At 45.6% G+C, this 16,600-nt stretch overlaps 1 protein-coding gene and 1 pseudogene across 4 annotated transcripts in view; both read left to right on the forward strand.

Moving 5' to 3' along the window:
* The window catches only part of LOC309870608 (glucokinase regulatory protein-like), an 878,156-nt pseudogene that overhangs the window by 336,634 nt on the left and 524,922 nt on the right, over positions 1-16,600 (forward strand). The window lies entirely within an intron of this gene.
* DPYSL5 (dihydropyrimidinase like 5) overlaps positions 1-16,600 on the forward strand; it is a 93,757-nt gene that overhangs the window by 38,591 nt on the left and 38,566 nt on the right. For all 3 annotated transcript variants that reach the window (XM_082745123.1, XM_082745121.1, XM_082745122.1), the window contains exon 2: positions 2,198-2,462. In XM_082745123.1, coding sequence (XP_082601249.1) covers positions 2,202-2,462 — 261 coding nt within the window. In that variant the 5' untranslated portion in view covers positions 2,198-2,201. The remainder of the gene's footprint in view (positions 1-2,197; positions 2,463-16,600) is intronic.

A 16,600-nucleotide genomic window follows, 5' to 3' on the forward strand; every position in this document is an offset into this window, starting at 1 on the left:
GGAAGGCTTCTTAGAAAGGGGGATAATTGGATTAGGTCTTGGAGAATCAGCTCCAGGAGGAAGAGTATAGTTAGTGGTCAAAAGAGGTCCGCTTAGGGAATGATCCATTTTGAGTTGATTTTTGTGTAAGATAACATCATTTGCTGAAAAGACTATCTCTCCTGCATTGAATTTTTTTGCACCTCTGTCAAAAATCAGTTGCCCATACTGACCGTGAGCTATTTCTGGATCTTTATTCTGTTCCAGTGCTTTTGTATCTATCCCCCATCCGTACCACCCAGCTTTGATTACTGGAGCTATGTAATAAGTCTTGAAATCAGGTAGACTAATTACTCCCATTTTATTCTTCTTTGTCAAAATTATTTTTTAATTTTTATTTATTTAAGAGAGAGAGAAAGACACCCGGCAGAGGGAGAGGCAGAGAGGGAGGGAGAAGCAGATTCCCCACCGAGCGAGGAGCCAGACATAGGCCCAAGGATCATGACTTGAGCTGAAGGCTCACACTTAACCAATGAACCACCCAGCGCCTCTGTCAAAATTATTTTAGCTTTGTCATTTCACATAAACTTTGACAATAAGCTTGCCTCTATCTACAAAAGATTTTTGCATTAAACAGTATATATCAATTTGGGGAAAATTGATATCTTTACTCTGTGGGTGTTCTAATCTATGAATATGGTATGTCTTTCCACTTAGATCTTTGATTTCTTTCATCAGCATTTTGTGGTTTTTAGCATATAAATCCTGTATATGTTTTCTTAGATTTATGTCTAAGCATTTTCATTTTTTTACATGCACATGTATTCATTGCTAGCATATAGAAAAACCAACCTTTTATATGTTAGTCTTGTATCTTGCATTCTGGCCAAACTCATTTATTTGTTCTAAGAGGGTTTTTTGTTGTTGTTTTGTTTTGTTTTTTTTTTTTTTTTGATAGATTCTTTGGAATTTTCTCCAAAGATGATCATGTCATCTGCAAACAGGGACAGTTTTATTTTTTTCCCTTTTTGATCTATATGCCTTTTATTTCATTTCATTTTTTTTTTTTTTTTTTAATTTGAGAGAGAGAGAGAGCACGAGGGGGAGAGGGTTAGAGGGAGATCATGAATAGATGTTTGGATTTTGTCAAATGTTTTTTCTGCATCAAGCGGTACGATTATGTGATTTTTCTTCTTTAGCCTGTTAATATGGTGGATTACATTGATTAAATTTTCAAATATTGAACTGACACTGCGTGCCTGGAATAAACCCCATTTGCATGGTGTAAAATTCTTTTTACATATTGCTGAACTCCACTTGCCAATATGTCGTTAAGAATTTCTGTATCTATATTCATGAGGGATATTACTCTATAGTTTTCTTTTTTGGGTACTGTCTTTGTCTGGCTTTGGTATCAGAGTAATACTGGTTTTACAAAATGAGTTGGGAACGTTTCCTTCTCCTTTCTGCGAGAGATTGGCATTCATTCTTTAAGCATATGGTAAAGTTCTCTAGCTTTTTTAAAAATAGTGGTTCTGGGGGACCCAATCTGGAGCAAGTAAAGCTGAATCTTGGGGTTGGGGCTTGAGTGAAGGTGCTTTTCCAAAGCTCTACAGATGAGCTAATTAAGTGTGCAGCCAGCTGTGGGGTTCGGTGTGGTAGTAGCCTTGAGGAAGGATGGGAGGGTGAGCTGAAGCAGAATCCGTTTGAAGTATAACATGAATTAAACAACGGGAAGGCTTAGAGAATTTGGCTCACAGAGACATGCTCCCGGAGCCCCTGCTATCTTTGGGACCATATGGTGTAATGGGGACATTGGTCATACAAAGCATCTGGGTTGACTTGGCTGCTTAGAAGCCATTGATTCCTTACTTAGCAATTTTCACTTTCTCATTGGTAAAATGCAACTCTCTTGGGTTTCGAGAATAAAACAACCCAGTGGGTATGGAAATGCTTTTAAACCTACACTGATGTTTCTTTGGGCCCCAGATTCCTCCTCACTGCCACTGTGTCATGCTTCCCAGTAAATCCCAATGGGAGACTTGGGACCCCAGTCGACTGCAGAAACGATGTTCTTAGGCTGTGGAGAAACTTCCTCCCCTTCCCTGCTCACTTACTCTGCCCATGGAGTTTGGGCTCTGAAGGAAAGAAGTGGGACCTTGGTTACAGTGATACGGGACTCTGACCCTGACCAGTGCCTCCCTCTCTGCTTTCGTAGGAACATGCTTGCCAATTCAGGCAGCGTGAGGATTCTCATCAAGGGAGGCAAGGTGGTGAATGATGACTGCACCCACGAGGCTGATGTCTACATAGAGAATGGCATCATCCAGCAGGTGGGCCGTGAGCTCATGATCCCTGGCGGGGCCAAGGTGATCGATGCCACTGGGAAGCTGGTGATCCCTGGAGGCATTGACACCAGCACCCACTTCCATCAGACCTTCATGAATGCTACGTGTGTGGACGACTTCTACCATGGGACCAAGGTAATGCTCCTGTTTGCTGAAGGTGCCTTCCCTTTGGCTTCTTCCGTTTGTGGGGCTGCTCCAGCCTAGACCCATGTGAACAGGATGCCCCCCGCCCCCGTGTTGCTAAAAGGAGAAGGGGGCTCTCCCGGGGCCACTGTGGCAACTGACATAGGGAATTCCAGGCTAGATGTCCTAGATTTCCATGACTACCAAAAAGCAGTCGGGCTGAAAAATGCGGGTCTGTTTTACTGATCCCATCACTTACTACCTATGAACTGAGGCTGGACACTGATTTTACGTTTACGTTTCTGTGTCATGTCATGCCGGCCTAGAAGAAGAGAATTCGCTGGTGTTTGTTATTGTGCATGTGTGTGTCGGGAGTGAGGTATGGATCTGATGGACTCCCTTATGAGTGATAAGCTAAATAAATTCCCCAAAGATGGGGACAAAGAGATATGCCTCTTCTAGATGGTTTTATTTTTTTTTTAAGTTTTTTTTTTTTTAAGATTTTATTTATTTATTTGACAGAGAGAGATTACAAGTAGGCAGAGAGGCAGGCAGAGAGAGAGGAGGAAGCAGGCTCCCTGCTGAGCAGAGAGCCCGATGCGGGACTCGATCCCAGGACCCTGAGATCATGACCTGAGCCGAAGGCAGTAGCTTAACCCACTGAGCCACCCAGGCGCCCCTCTTCTAGATGTTTTTAATGGCAGTTGATTATGAAACAGACGTAGCTAGCTATCTTGTATTATCTCTCCTAGCTTGTTCATTATTTTTAAAAACAGCTGGAAAGAAAAAAAAAAAAACTGGTGGTGGGCCTCTTTTCGAGTGGTCATGGACCAATATTTACAATCATTGAGCTGGGCCTGGGCTGCTGGACTTTCCTGAATGCAAAACACAAAAATTCAGGCCTGTGAAACAGATGAATTAGGAAGAAATTACAATTTACGAAAAGAGTCACATGTGGGTTCTTTTATCCTTATTCTGTGCCCATAACCTCTGTTATCGCTGCCATTCCTCTGCGTTGTGATTATCTGTCCCATGCCAGACTCTCCGTGAACACTGAACTTCTTAAGGTCTTCTTAAGACCTGACCATATTGTTCTGCCTTCCCAGAGCCTGGCCCTGACCAGGAATCAGAGTAGCTACCCAGTCAATGTTTGTTGAATGAATCAGTGAATGATGCTTATCTATTTGGGTCTCTGTACCCAGCTATGCATCAAGTCACCTACAAAGATTTCTTTTTAAAGAGTTTATTTTTTTGAGAGAGAGTCCAAGACTGAGAGAGCATAAGCTGGGGAAGAGGCAGACAGAGAGGGACAAGCGGACTCCCTGCCAAGCAGGGAGCCTGACATGAGGCTCGAGCCCAGACCCCAAGATCATGACCCTAACCAAAGTCAGAGAGTCAACTGACTGAGCCACTCAGTCAGTTAAATGCAAAATGCAGAATTAAATCAGATTCTCAAGAACTACAAGTGTCTGACCCCGGAGGCAGCCCCTTAGGCTGTCTGACTTCCAAAGGCTTTGGCCTCTAACACTCCCCAGGACTAACTATACTATAGTTAGCCCTCTGTCCTACTTTGGCCTCTAACACTCCCCAGGACTAACTATACTATAGTTAGCCCTCTGTCCTACTTTGGCCCACAGCCTCAAATCCCCAGTGGCTCTGCACCCTAAAACCCCACCTCTGTTCTACCTGGAGTTCTCAGGGAGCCCTTCTCCCATGCTCAGGTGTCTCCTACTAGGATCCATTTTCCTGGGGGTTCAGTTTCCAGTGACTGACAAGGCTCTCCAAACCCACCCTCAGGGAGCCTGGCTGGGGCAAGCAGATGCTGGCCTTGGGGTCACTGTTCTAGGGCTGGCCCATCTCAGGCAGCTAGCCATTTAGGTCTCCCTGAAGACATCCCCCCTTCCCAAGTCCAGGAGCAACAGACCAGATCCTTGAAAGACTGGGCTGGGAGGAGTCACAGTGGCCGTGGCCTAGCCTGTTCTGAGACAAGGATGCTCCCAGGACTAGTACTCTAGCTTGTGGGGCCAAATCCACCTGCTCTGGCAGAGCCCAGAGAAGAGAGGTTTCTCTTCTGAGAATTCCCCAGGACCTGTGGGTGATGCTTCACTGATGAAACAGGGCATCCTATCCCCATCAACTTTTACAGGCTCCTCTCCCAGGATATGCTAGTAGCAGGATGGTTCCAGAGGGAATGAGCATATCCAGTTCCCCCTCCCTGTGTCCTGGAGCCAGGCCAGGCCTGTTTGGTTTGTGGCCATTGTCATTGCTATTTTTGTTGAGGCATAGCCTGAGTACCAAGCCGTGCACAAATTCCGAGTATCTGGAATGGTCACACTGGACACACCCTTGTAACCAGCGCCCAGATCGAGAGGCCATACATTGGCAGACCTAAGTCCTTCCTTATGCCCCCTCCCAGGCACTGCACCCTACCAAGGATAACCACTACCCTGACTTGTAATACCAGAGTTTAAAAAGCAGAAACCAAAACAGCTTCGTTGAGCTATAATTCACACACCATACAATTTACCCATTTAAAGTGTAGAACTCAATAGTTTTTAGTATATTCAACATAGATGGGTTCTGACTGTTTATGTAAATGAAATTAGGTGGTTTGTACCTTTGCATTAGCTTCCTTAGCTCAACGTTAATTTTGTGCAATTTCATTCATGTTGTACTTTTACTCTCTTTTAGTGCTTTGCAGTTTGATGTCCCACATGGTACCTACCAATGGGTGTTGGGGGTTGCTAGTCACAGTTGCGGTGAATGTTCCTGTCCTTCTTTCCCCAAATGAGCGCACCCATTTCGGGGTGGGAGGATTTATTTATTTGAGAGAGAGCATGAGCAAGGAGAAGGTCGGAGGGAAAAGCAGATTCCCCGTGGAACTTGGAGCCCAATGTGGGACTTGATTCTGGGACTCCAGGATTATGACCTGAGCCGAAGGCAGTTGCTTAACCAACTGAGCCACTCAGGCACCTGGGGGGCTATTCTGTAGTGCGCTCAGACCTGGCACCCTAAGTTGTGGCTTTGTCCCCACCTGGGAGACCTATAGTCCAAGGTCAGATGCCACACTGTCACCATGCTGTCTACTAGCTTCTCAGAGGGCACACTGGCCTTCTTCGTCTTATTTTTTCCCATCATCATCTGTTGGGACCTCATTAGGCAGCAGTGACAGCTTTTCCCCAGAGAGCCTTTAGCTCTTTATAGCTGATGGAAACCTCAGCACATGCATCTCTTCCAGAAAACTCAGAAAAGCCCCTGTGCAGTGTCAGGCTCTAGTTGTGGAGTGTTTAAGGGCCCATGGGTCCCAAGCCATGCTCCTGGCCACCGGTGTCACTTAAACCTATCCTTTGTTCTCTCTATCCCTGAAGCAAGACTGGATCGTAATGTCCTTGTGCCCCAGCCCTCAGACTGAGCGTGGTTTCTCCCCCAGTTTCCCCTGGACTCAGTTTCCCCTGGATCCCATCTGTAGACCCTGCCCCAAGTTCTGCCTCTGTTTCCTGGCCTCCCAAGAGCTGGTTTCCTGCTGTGGTACTCCCACACCTCCACTAACAATCTCCCCTTCCCCTGGTGCTCCCACAGCCCGGCACCTGGGCACCCTCTTTCCTCGGAGCACCCACAGTCTCCTGGGGACAGAAAAAGTGCTCCTGTTGCAGTGCCACTTCAGGGGCCCGTGTCCATTTAATTATTCACACAGCCTGTGGCGCTCGTTCAGAGGCTGTGCTCCCGGCTAGACCGACGCTGACCTACTTTGTATACATTAGAAGGAAAGTAGCGGTTGATTCACTTTAAGCATCTGGGTTTATAATAGAATATTAATCCTAAGGAACGGCTCACCCTAGTGATTAGCCTAGAGAGAAAGAGAGATCAAGTTGCATCTTTTTGTTCTTGTCCGACAGATCTGCGGAGCCTTGAACCCTGCACCCCCTGAGCTATTGCGTGCCTGTCAATTTGGCAGCGACAGCCGGGGCTGGGAAAACAAAACAGTTGAAAGCCTGGCTCTTCCGAGAGCATCTGGGTCTCCATTGTACTGTGTCTAAAGGGATTTCTCTAGCACTTTAATAAACGCCTTGCCTGCTTTCAGAGGCTGTGGCAGGCTCTGCCTGGCTCCCCGGGCTCTGCACCCCGTGCTTACAGCCGGGCCCTTGATCCTCCTCCCCGCCTTCTTCTACCCTCCCAACCTGCAGGCCCTGCCCTCCCCCGGCCCAGAACCTACATCTCCGGGAAGCAAAGCGTCAAGACCACCTGCTTGTTAATAACGCAGACCCCATTGAAGAAGGCGTTTATCTCTGGCAGGGGGGAGGCAGGGGGCGGGAAGGAGGAGGGAGGCCAAGTAACACAACTGTGTCTATAAAGGTCCAGGATTTCAGTGGGGTCATGAGGTCTTTTATTATTATTCTGCTTAAGATACTTATAAATTACATTTATTCTCTTGTGTGGAGCTGATGTTACATAACAAAGAATGTTAATGCGGGCCCTGGAAGCTCCACCACACCAATGACTCCGCAGCAGCGAGGTGGAAGATCAGAATCAGGCTTTTTAACCTGTAGGTACAGCCCCTTCACTAAGATGCTGATGGAGGGGGCAGGCATGGGCAATTGGGAAAAGCTTCCCAGATGCCTTTTCTGCCTCCTTTCCCTCCAAAAATATATTAAGAACCACTGTCGAGGCCAGTGGTTTTCAATCCTTGGAAACAAACTACATTAGAACAACCCTGGGAGGGGCACTTGGGTGGTTCAGTGGGTTAAAGCCTCTGCCTTCAGCTCAGGTCATGATCTCAGGGTCCTGGCATTGGGCTCTCTGCTCAGCAGGGAGCCTGCTTCCCCCTCTCTCTCAGCCTGCCTCTCTGCCTACTTGTGATCTCTTTCAAATAAATAAAATCTTAAAAAAAAAACAAAACAACGCGGGGATGGGCGCCTGGGTGGCTCAGTCTGTTAAGCATCTGCCTTTTCAGCTTAGGTCATGATCCCAGACTCCTGGGATCGAGCCCCGCATCGGGCTCCCTCCTGAGTGGGGAGTCTGCTTCTCCTTCTCCCTCTGTTCCTCCCCCTCCTTGGGCTCTCTCTCTTTCTCTCTCAAATAAATAAAATCTTAAAAAAATAATAATGACTTGGGGGATTTTTTTTTTAAGACACCGGTGTCCAGGACCCATGCCAGATCGGTGAAATCAGTGTCTCTAGGTCTTCCTCTTCCCCCATCGATAGAGTTTTTCTTAAGATTTATTTATTTTAGAGAGAGAGGGTGCAAATGGGGGGAAGGGCTGAGGCAGAGAGAGAAACCCAAGCAGACTCCCTGCTGAGTGCAGAGCCCAACAGGGGGTCAATCCCATGACCCTGAGATCCTGACTTGAGCTGAAATGCAGAGCTGGCTGCCCAACCAACTGAACCACCCAGGTGCCCCTCTGTCTTTTTTTTTTTTTTTTTGGAAAGCATCCCTGCTGATTCTAACCCAGGCAGGTGGATTATCAAGGAACTTTCTTCACTCCTAGAAGCACGTTGTCCTGACTGTGACTCCTGCTGTCAAGCTGGCATCTGTGTCCCATCTGAATCCCATTTGAAGCTCGGGCTACTTTGCCTTGTCCTTGCCAGTCTTATTTATTTGCTTCTCTCCTTCTATTCACAGTCCAGGGTCCGATGAACAGGCTCCCAGATCCCAGCCTGGGTCCAGGAGCCCCTGTACTTGCTAGATTTCCCTGGCCCTGTGTTCTCCCCTCCTGTCTGGATCCCAGTGACATCATCAGGGAGTAAGAAGTTGGCCGTGGTAGAGGTGTCATTAAACAGAAGTCCGGCTGGGTCTCTCCCTCTTCGTTGAGGGCCCAGAGACTCCCTCTCATCTGTGCCAGGGCCATCTGTCACAGAGACAGCCGCCCATTAACTCAAAATCAGCATCAGCAGGACATCTATTCCTCCTTACAAGGGAAGCCAAATCCAAGAAGAGTGCTTGGCCAGCATGAGATCAAGCCCAGGGGCTGTTCTGTGGCAGGGGTTTGGAGAGCCTGCTGCATCCCGCCCCCAGCGGAGGGTCCTGACCCTCCCTTCCCTTTTTTCACTGCAGAGGACTGGGTCCTGTCTGGCAGAGTCCTGAGATAGGACAGGCTGGGACATAAATAAATTCCCTTCGCTGTCCAGCCTGCCAGCATCCGTACCAAGGAACCCATTTATCCATTGGGCAGATTGTTTTTCTACTTTGCCTTTGAAATGTACTCTTTTGGAATTAATCCTTTTAAATGCTGCTCACTTCCCCTTTTTTTAAAATTATTTTATTTTATTTTTTATTTTTTTTATTTTAGTACTCTGTACCTTTCTGTTTAATTCTGGCCAAAATGTCTTTACAGTCTTTTAGCTCTCCAAAAATTTTCAGGACTCAGTCTCATATGGTCTTACCTTTTTTTTTTTTTTTTTTTTTAAAGTAGTCTCCATGCCCAGCATGGAAACCAGGTCCTGAGATCATGACCTGAGCCAAGACCAAGAGTCGGACGCTTAACTGACTGAGCCACCCAGACGCCTCTGTGGTCTTGCTTATTCACCAATGTTCTCAAGTTCACTTGTGTCTTCATTCCTGTAAAAAGCTGGAAGGGACCTTAGAAATCGAGTTCCACCCTCCCACTGATGAAAAATGAATGAGTTGCCCCAGGTCCCGGTGATCATTGGACCTGAATGCAGGTTTCTTTGTCTGAGGGTCTTTTCACCATGCCCCTCAGGGATTCTGAAAACCCAGAGCAGGACAGTCACCCCTTTCAGACAGCCTGTGACCTCTCGGTGGGCTGCATGCGGGGTCTCCTTAACACCACAGCTCTACACTTGCCTGGACCAGGTGAAGTCATCCCAGAACTGACTTGCACTGGGCAGACAATAGAGCGAGCTCTTTGCCTCCCTGAAATGGTGGTGGTAGCAGAGACCACTTTTCCCAGGAGGAATAACATCCTTCTTAGATATTGACAGTTTTTGCCATTTACAAATGGGTGTTGTGGGGATTAAGTAAGGATACATGAAAAACGTTTCTCACTATGCCCAGCACAGAGTATGCCTATGATCTGTGTCGGTCCCCCGGCTGTGATGACCCACATCCACCCTGGGCCCACCCGTGGCTCTGTCTGTAGGCTCTCGGATCCACCCGCTTTGGCTTTGCAATGCAATTGTTCTACTGTCCATCTAGTGCCTGTGCTGCCTGTATCCCTGGCTTTGCCAGCAGGCCACCCTGATACACCTTCTCTCAGAATGTACCCTCCTCCCAGCTTGTTTTCCTGGACCAGCTGCTGCCACACCATGCCTGCTCGTCCCGAAGACCCGCCACCCCTCCTGCACCGCGGTGCTTGCAGGGATCTGCACAGCTAGGCTCCTCTCCCATTTCAGAATCACCACAGTCCCACTGAAGATGTCCGTGGGCTCCTCATGGAGTGGCTTCCCTAGAGGTTGTCTCTTTTCCTGCCTCTCCCAGGGGGACCCAACACCTGTGCAGGGCTGTATTCATCTTCTGCTGCTTCCATACAAATTAAGACAATACCCACGTGCTAGCTCCCTGTTCTGTAGGTCAGAAGTCCGGGCACAGTGGGACTGGGTTCTCTGCTCCAGGTCTCACAAGGTCTACAGTCAAGGTGTCGGCTGGGCTGCTTTCTCATGGAGTTCACAGTCCTCTGCCAAGCTCATGTGCTCGTGGCAGAATTCAGTTGCTGGCCGCTGGAGTGCTGAGGTCCCCCTGTCCCTGCTGGCTATCTGCTGAGGTCCCATCTCAGCTCCTGAGGCTATCAGCATTCCTTGCCATGTGCCCCCTCCATCGTCAAAGCCACCACAGAGGCTCTTTCACTTTGAACCCCTCTTCTGATTCAAATCCCTTGGACTTAGAATCTCTTTTGCCAGAAAGAACCCCAACCCTTTAAGAGCTCATCTGATGAGCCTCAGCTCCACAGAGATCATCTCCCTTTCTTAAAGTCAACTGGATCGTATAACAAAACACCCGGGTGATGGTGTATTAACAGGGCCCCTTCCACACTCATGGGAGGGGACTGTATGGGGCATGGTTCCCTGGGAGTCATGTGCCTACCATTGGGCTGGGGGTATCCTGTGCTAAAACTATGGCCAGCGTATAGACATTTTGCCCTGGTCTGTGTCCACTCCACCAATTTTGCTTCAACTACTTAAATCTTTTGAAGGCTCCATATTTACAATTTTTAAATTGAAAATCACCTTGGCCATCCTTCACTTCACAGCTCTCCACGCTTCCTGTTGTTTTCCTGCCTGAAAACCTGTCGCAACTCCCTGTTGTCTAAGACGTCAAGTTGGGATTTCTGGGTCATCACCCTGGACAGCTCCCCAGCCGACCTTGCCTCTCCCTCCAGTCCTCATTGCCAACACTTGCACAGGCATCCGCAAGGGGGTTTTCTCTTCCTGTGAACGTCCCCCACTCCTGTGGTCGTCCCTTTCCACCACCCCAGGGCACGCTTCAAGGCTACCCTACCGAGCCTATGCCATGTTCTCCCTGCAGCTAATTCAAATCGAGGGTCCTGCTTTCTCTTCGCCAGCTGAAATAATTTGTCTTCTTGGGGCTTTCAGATTGTTTCCTGCATAGTTTGTCTTTCGGCCAAATTGAAGAGTATTTGTGGAGCACAGACCATAATTTACATTAACTCATGACCCACCACAGACCCACATAGCTTGAAACATAGAGTCGATGTTCAAGAAACAGGTGGATGTCAGCACAGTGCTGGTGATGGGCACAGGGAGACCACTATAGAATCTGAATTTTAGCTCCATATTGACTGTGTGATTTGGACAAATTAATCTCTCTCTGTCTCTCAATTTCTTCTCTGGGAAATGGAGATTATAATAGTGTCTTATGTGTGTTCATCGAGTTACTATTTGTAAAGAACTTAAAATAATACTTGGTGCTTACCAAGCCCTATATGAGGGTCCATTAAATCAATCAATCACTTGATCATGCTCCCAAGCCCTGGAAAACACATTTGTACCATTTCCTCATGAGCCTACATATTAAACTGTTAGGCATCAAATAGGAACTAAAAAGTTGGATTCTCTTCCTACTGTTAAGTCGACTTATGTGTTTTAGATTTCAAACAGAGTCTAATAGTAATGGTGATGATTTCTAGATAATTTTCTCTCCTCTCTCTTTCTCTTAAAAGCAGAAATAGCCAGTCATAAACTCTGCAGGCATCAGGAGCTATTTAAAGATACCCTGCTTCAAATCAGTTACTTTAACAATACCTTGCCAGCGACTTTCATTCTACACCTACATTAATTGGCCAGGCAAAATGTAGGCCAGGTTGACCCTTCTTAGAACAAATAAATATAAGAGGAGATCAATTGTTTCTTATAAATTTTACATCTAATATTGGAAAAAAGTCTCCTATGGTGACCAAGTAGCTCGTCAATTTCTAGAAGAGTGTTTGCAAAAAATTCATCTCTGCAGAGATATCGCTTCTTAAAACCTTTGGTTCAAGAATAGAAAGGAACGCCTCCTCTGTGATCCCAGACATACTGAAAACCTTTCATGCCTTGTATAAGAAGTTCTGCTTTCATACTCTCATCCTTTAGGGTTTAAAAAGAGAAAATAAAGAAGAAAAAACACATGTACTGCATGTATATTTTAGTGATACATATAGTACATGAATGATGGATCTTCCTTTTCTTTTGCCTTTTTCTTTTCTTAAAAAAAATCTTTTTTAATAGTTCAAGAAATATTTGAACATAACCGTGTGGAATTCCTCAAAAATCTTAATTGTGAATATCTCTTTTCTCAAACCTTGCTTCAGTTGCCTCTGATGTGAAGCTGTCATAGTCTTGTGTTGAGTGTAAGGTACACGTCTTAGAATGACGTCCGGTCGGACAGGTAGGAATGTGTGTAGATGCCAAATCTTTTCCCCTTGGTGGTTTCAGCCTTATGATTCCCTCATGTGATCAGCACAGCCAAGCACATGTTTTTTTTCTCCTTCGGATCCTTTTATACTTCTTGTTAATTAAAAATTAGGAGCTATAATGATCCTTAATTAGTGACTACACGAAGACAAAACTGTGGGCCAACTATAGTAAGAACTCGCTCACTGATGAGTTTGTCTCTCATACTCACACACATTCACACACTTTCACATTCTCACACTCACGTGCTCAAACAAACACACAATTTTAGAGCTGGAAGTACCACTAAAGATTAATGAATCCAACTCCTAACCCATAAATAGCTTTTGAACTCTCCACAGTATTCTCAATTAATATTTAGAAATAAAATTAGGGGCACCTTGGTGGCTCAGTCAGTTAAGCATCTGCCTTTGGTTCAGGTTGTGATCCTAAGGTCCCAGGATCGAGTTCCAGGTCCAGCTCCCTGCTCGGTGGGGAGTCTGCTTCTCCCTCGCCCTGCTTGTTCTCTCTCTCTGTCTCCCTCTCAAATAAATAACTAAAATCTTAAAAAAAAAAAAAATTAAACAATATATGTTGGTGAACTTTGTTTTGGGGGAGGTGTGTGAATGGAATAAAGAAGGTCATGATTTGGTAATCTAGAAAACCACCTTTTTTGTTTTAATCCATGTAATTTTTCTTTCTCAACAAATTGATGAAGGTGTAGTTGACATACAGTAAATCGTGCGTATTTACGGCATATAGTTTGAGGGGCACCTGGCTGGTTCAGGTGGTGGAGTGTGCGACTGACTTTTGATCTCAGGGTTGTAAGTTGGAGGCCCATGTTGGGTGTTGAGATACAAGTAGCTCAATTAGGTGTCTGCCTTTGGCTCAGGTCTTGATCTCAGGGTCCTGGGATCGAGCACCACATTGGGGTCCCTGCAGGGCAGGGGGACCGCTTCTCCCTCTCCTCCCCACCTGTGTTCTCTCTTGCTATCTTTGTCTCTGTCTCTCAAATAAATAAATAAAATCTTTTTAAAAATAAAATAAAGTAAAATAAAATCTTAAAGTGTGTAGTTTGATCCATCTTGACCTATGTATACACTGTGAAGCCATCATCGTTAACAGCCATATTCGTCACCCCCAAAAGTTTTTTTGTGTCATCATCATTCTCTACCCCTGATAACCACTGATCTATTTTCTGTCACAATAGATTAGTCTGCATTTTCCGACATTTTTACATAAATGGAATAATCCAGTATGTATTCCTTTTATGGCCCAGTTTCTTCCGCTCAGCATTATTAAGTTTTTGGTTATTGCAGGTAAAGCTACTATGAACATTTAGGTACAAGCCTTTGTGCAGACATATGTTTATTTCCCCAAGGTAATTACCTAAGAATGGAATGTCTAGGTCACATGGCAGGTGTATATTGAGCTTTTTAAGAAATTGCCAAGATGGTTTCCAAAGTGGTTGTAATATTTTATCTTCCTTCCCGGTTCTACATCTTTGCCATCACTTGTTAGGATCAATCTTTTTAATTTTAGCCATTCTAACAGGTGTATACAGGCACTTCATTGTGTGTGTGTGTGTTTTTGGTTTTGGGTTTTTTTACTAGATCACTGCTTTACTATAAAAGGATAGGATTCAGGAACAAGTAGATGGAAGAGATGCACAGGGCGAGGTGTGGGTGAAGTGGAGCCTGCGTGCCCCTCTCCAGATGCACCACTGCCCCCCATCTCCACATGCTCACCAACCCGGAAGCTCTCTATGTGGTTTTCATTTGAATTTCCCTTAATGGCTAATGCTGAATGTCTTTATGTATGTAGACCCTGTATATCTTTGGAGAAGTGTTCACATCTTTCGTCCATTTTCTATTTGAGTTAAGTATTTTTAATTGATTTTTTAAGTAATCTCTACACCCAGCGTGGGGCTTGAACTCACAACCCTGAGATCACAGAGTTGCATGTTTTTTTTTTTTCTTAATTAAATTAAATTAATTTATTTATTTGACAGAGAGATCACAAGTAGACAGAGAGGCAGGCAGAGAGGTAGGAGAAGCAGGCTCCCTACTGAGCAGAGAGCCTGATGTGGGGCTTGATCCCAGGACCCCAAGATCTTGACCTGAGCCAAAGGCAGAGGCCTAACCCACTGAGCCACCCAGGCACCCAAAGAGTTGCATGTTTCATGGACTAAGACTCAAGCCAGGCATCTGTACCCCAAGTTGTTAGCCTTTTTAATGGTTTTATATATTCTAGTTATAAGTTGTTTATATATTCTATATATATTCTAGTTATAAGTTGTTTATATATTCTAGTTATAAGTCATATATTGTGTAAATGTTTTGCAAATACTTTCCCCCAGTCTGTGATTTACCTCTTCGTTTTCATAACAGTGTTTTTTGAAAAGAGACAGTTTAAAATTTCGAAGTCCAGTTTATTGATTTTTTTTTTCATAATTTGTTTTTTGCCCTCTGACCAGGAAATTTTTTATGAAATCCAAGGTCACTAAAATTTATGCCTATATTTTCCAAGTTTTATGATCTTGGCCCTTACATGCAGGTCTGTGATCCATTTTAAGTTAGATTTTGTGTATGGTGTATGGTGTATGGTAAGGGTTAAGGGTCAGGTTTTTCGTGTATGGCTGTCCAGTTGTCAGCCCCATTTGTTGACAAGATTATCCCTTGTAGAAAAGCTGTTGACCATCTATGCGTGGGTCTATTTCTGGACTCACTTTTCTTTTGATCTATTTGTCTGTCTTCATACCAATACCACCATGTCTTGATTTTCATAGCTTTACAATAAGACTTAAAAGAAGGTAGTATAAGTCCTCCAGCTTTGTTCTTTCTTTTTAAAAAAGATTTTATTTATTTATTTGGCCCAGGTCGGGAGAGGCAGTGAGCAGTGGGGAAGGGCAGAGGGAGAGAAGGCAGAACATCTCAAGCCAAATCCATGCCAAGGACAGAGCTCAAGGCAGGATTCGATTTCACAACCCTGAGATTAGGACCTGAGCTGGAATCAAGAGTTGGACGTTCAACCAAATGAGCCACCCAGGTCCCCCCGTTCTTTTTCTTTTGTTTTCTTTCTGTTTTTTTTTTTTTTTTAAGATTTTATTTATTTGACAGAGAAACAGAGAGGCAGCTAGAGAGGGAACACAAGCAGGGGGAGTGGGAGAGGGAGAAGCAGGCTTCCTGTTGAGCAGGGAGCCTGATGCAGGACTTGATCCCAGGACCCTGGGATCATGACCTGAGCCGAAGGCAGACGCTTAATGACAGCCACCCCGGCGCCCCTGTTCATCTTTTTCAAAGTTGTTTAGGCTATTTCGTCTTTGGGAGCTAACTTTTTATAGTATAGGCTATAAGCCAGAAACTTAAGGGAACTGTCAACTGAGTGCATGAAATATTCTCTGCCCTTAGCATGGTCCCTTTCTGCTAGATAAAAGTTAAGACTTTTCTTTAAAATTTTCTCAAGTTATTTGGAGGGGGGAAATAAAAGGTGTGTGTGTGTGTGTGTGTGTGTGTGTGTGTGTGTGTGTGTGTTTTAAAAGAAACTTTGTTGGGTGTTGGGGGTTCGGAGGTCCTTGAGGATATTGTCCTGCACACGCCAGGCTACACACTGATGTAACTGTTCTGCCTTCACGGGGCCTGTGTCTCACTCTACAGTAAACTGTGAGGATGTCGTGGGGAAGAGCCCACCTGTTCCGTTTCTGCCTGACACATCGTCCCTGGTGAATAGGGTGGCCTGGGCGAGCTGAGGGACCTAGAGGGTGATAAAGACTGGAATTCTAACCTCTGAGCCACTGCCATCCTCTCCTGGCTCCTCTGTCAGGTTTCCTTTTTTTTTTTTTTTGTATCCCCTGTTACCTGGGAGAGATGGGCTGCATCTCTGCCTGTCACCTGGTAGGCTTAAGACTCTCTAGAACCCATGTTTGAGAGCGCACAGTAGTTCCAAAGCTCTACACGCTAGACTCAGTGGCCCATCAAAGAGTATGTTTTTTCTGCCGCGTGGAAAGTTCAGGGTTCAGAATGGAGCATACTGAGCCTCTGACGGCCTCTGGGATCCCAGTCCCCTAGGTGGCTCCTACCGCCGCAGTGGCTCTGCAGATGGCAGGGTTTCTGTCCCCTGCCTCCTACAAGCGCGGTGTGTGGAGCTGTCCAGGCCCATTGGTCAGAGCACCTCTATATCCATTATTCATTTATTTTGATCTTTAAACCATCCCCCTTGGACAGGTTTTTCTGTTCTCTTATTACCTTTTCTTTCCAGGTGGGGAAAAAAGTGAATACTTGCCACGCTAATCAGTGCAGGGACAGG

Source organism: Mustela nivalis (genome assembly GCF_964662115.1).
Source record: "Mustela nivalis genome assembly, chromosome: 8".
Lineage (NCBI taxonomy): Eukaryota > Metazoa > Chordata > Mammalia > Carnivora > Mustelidae > Mustela > Mustela nivalis.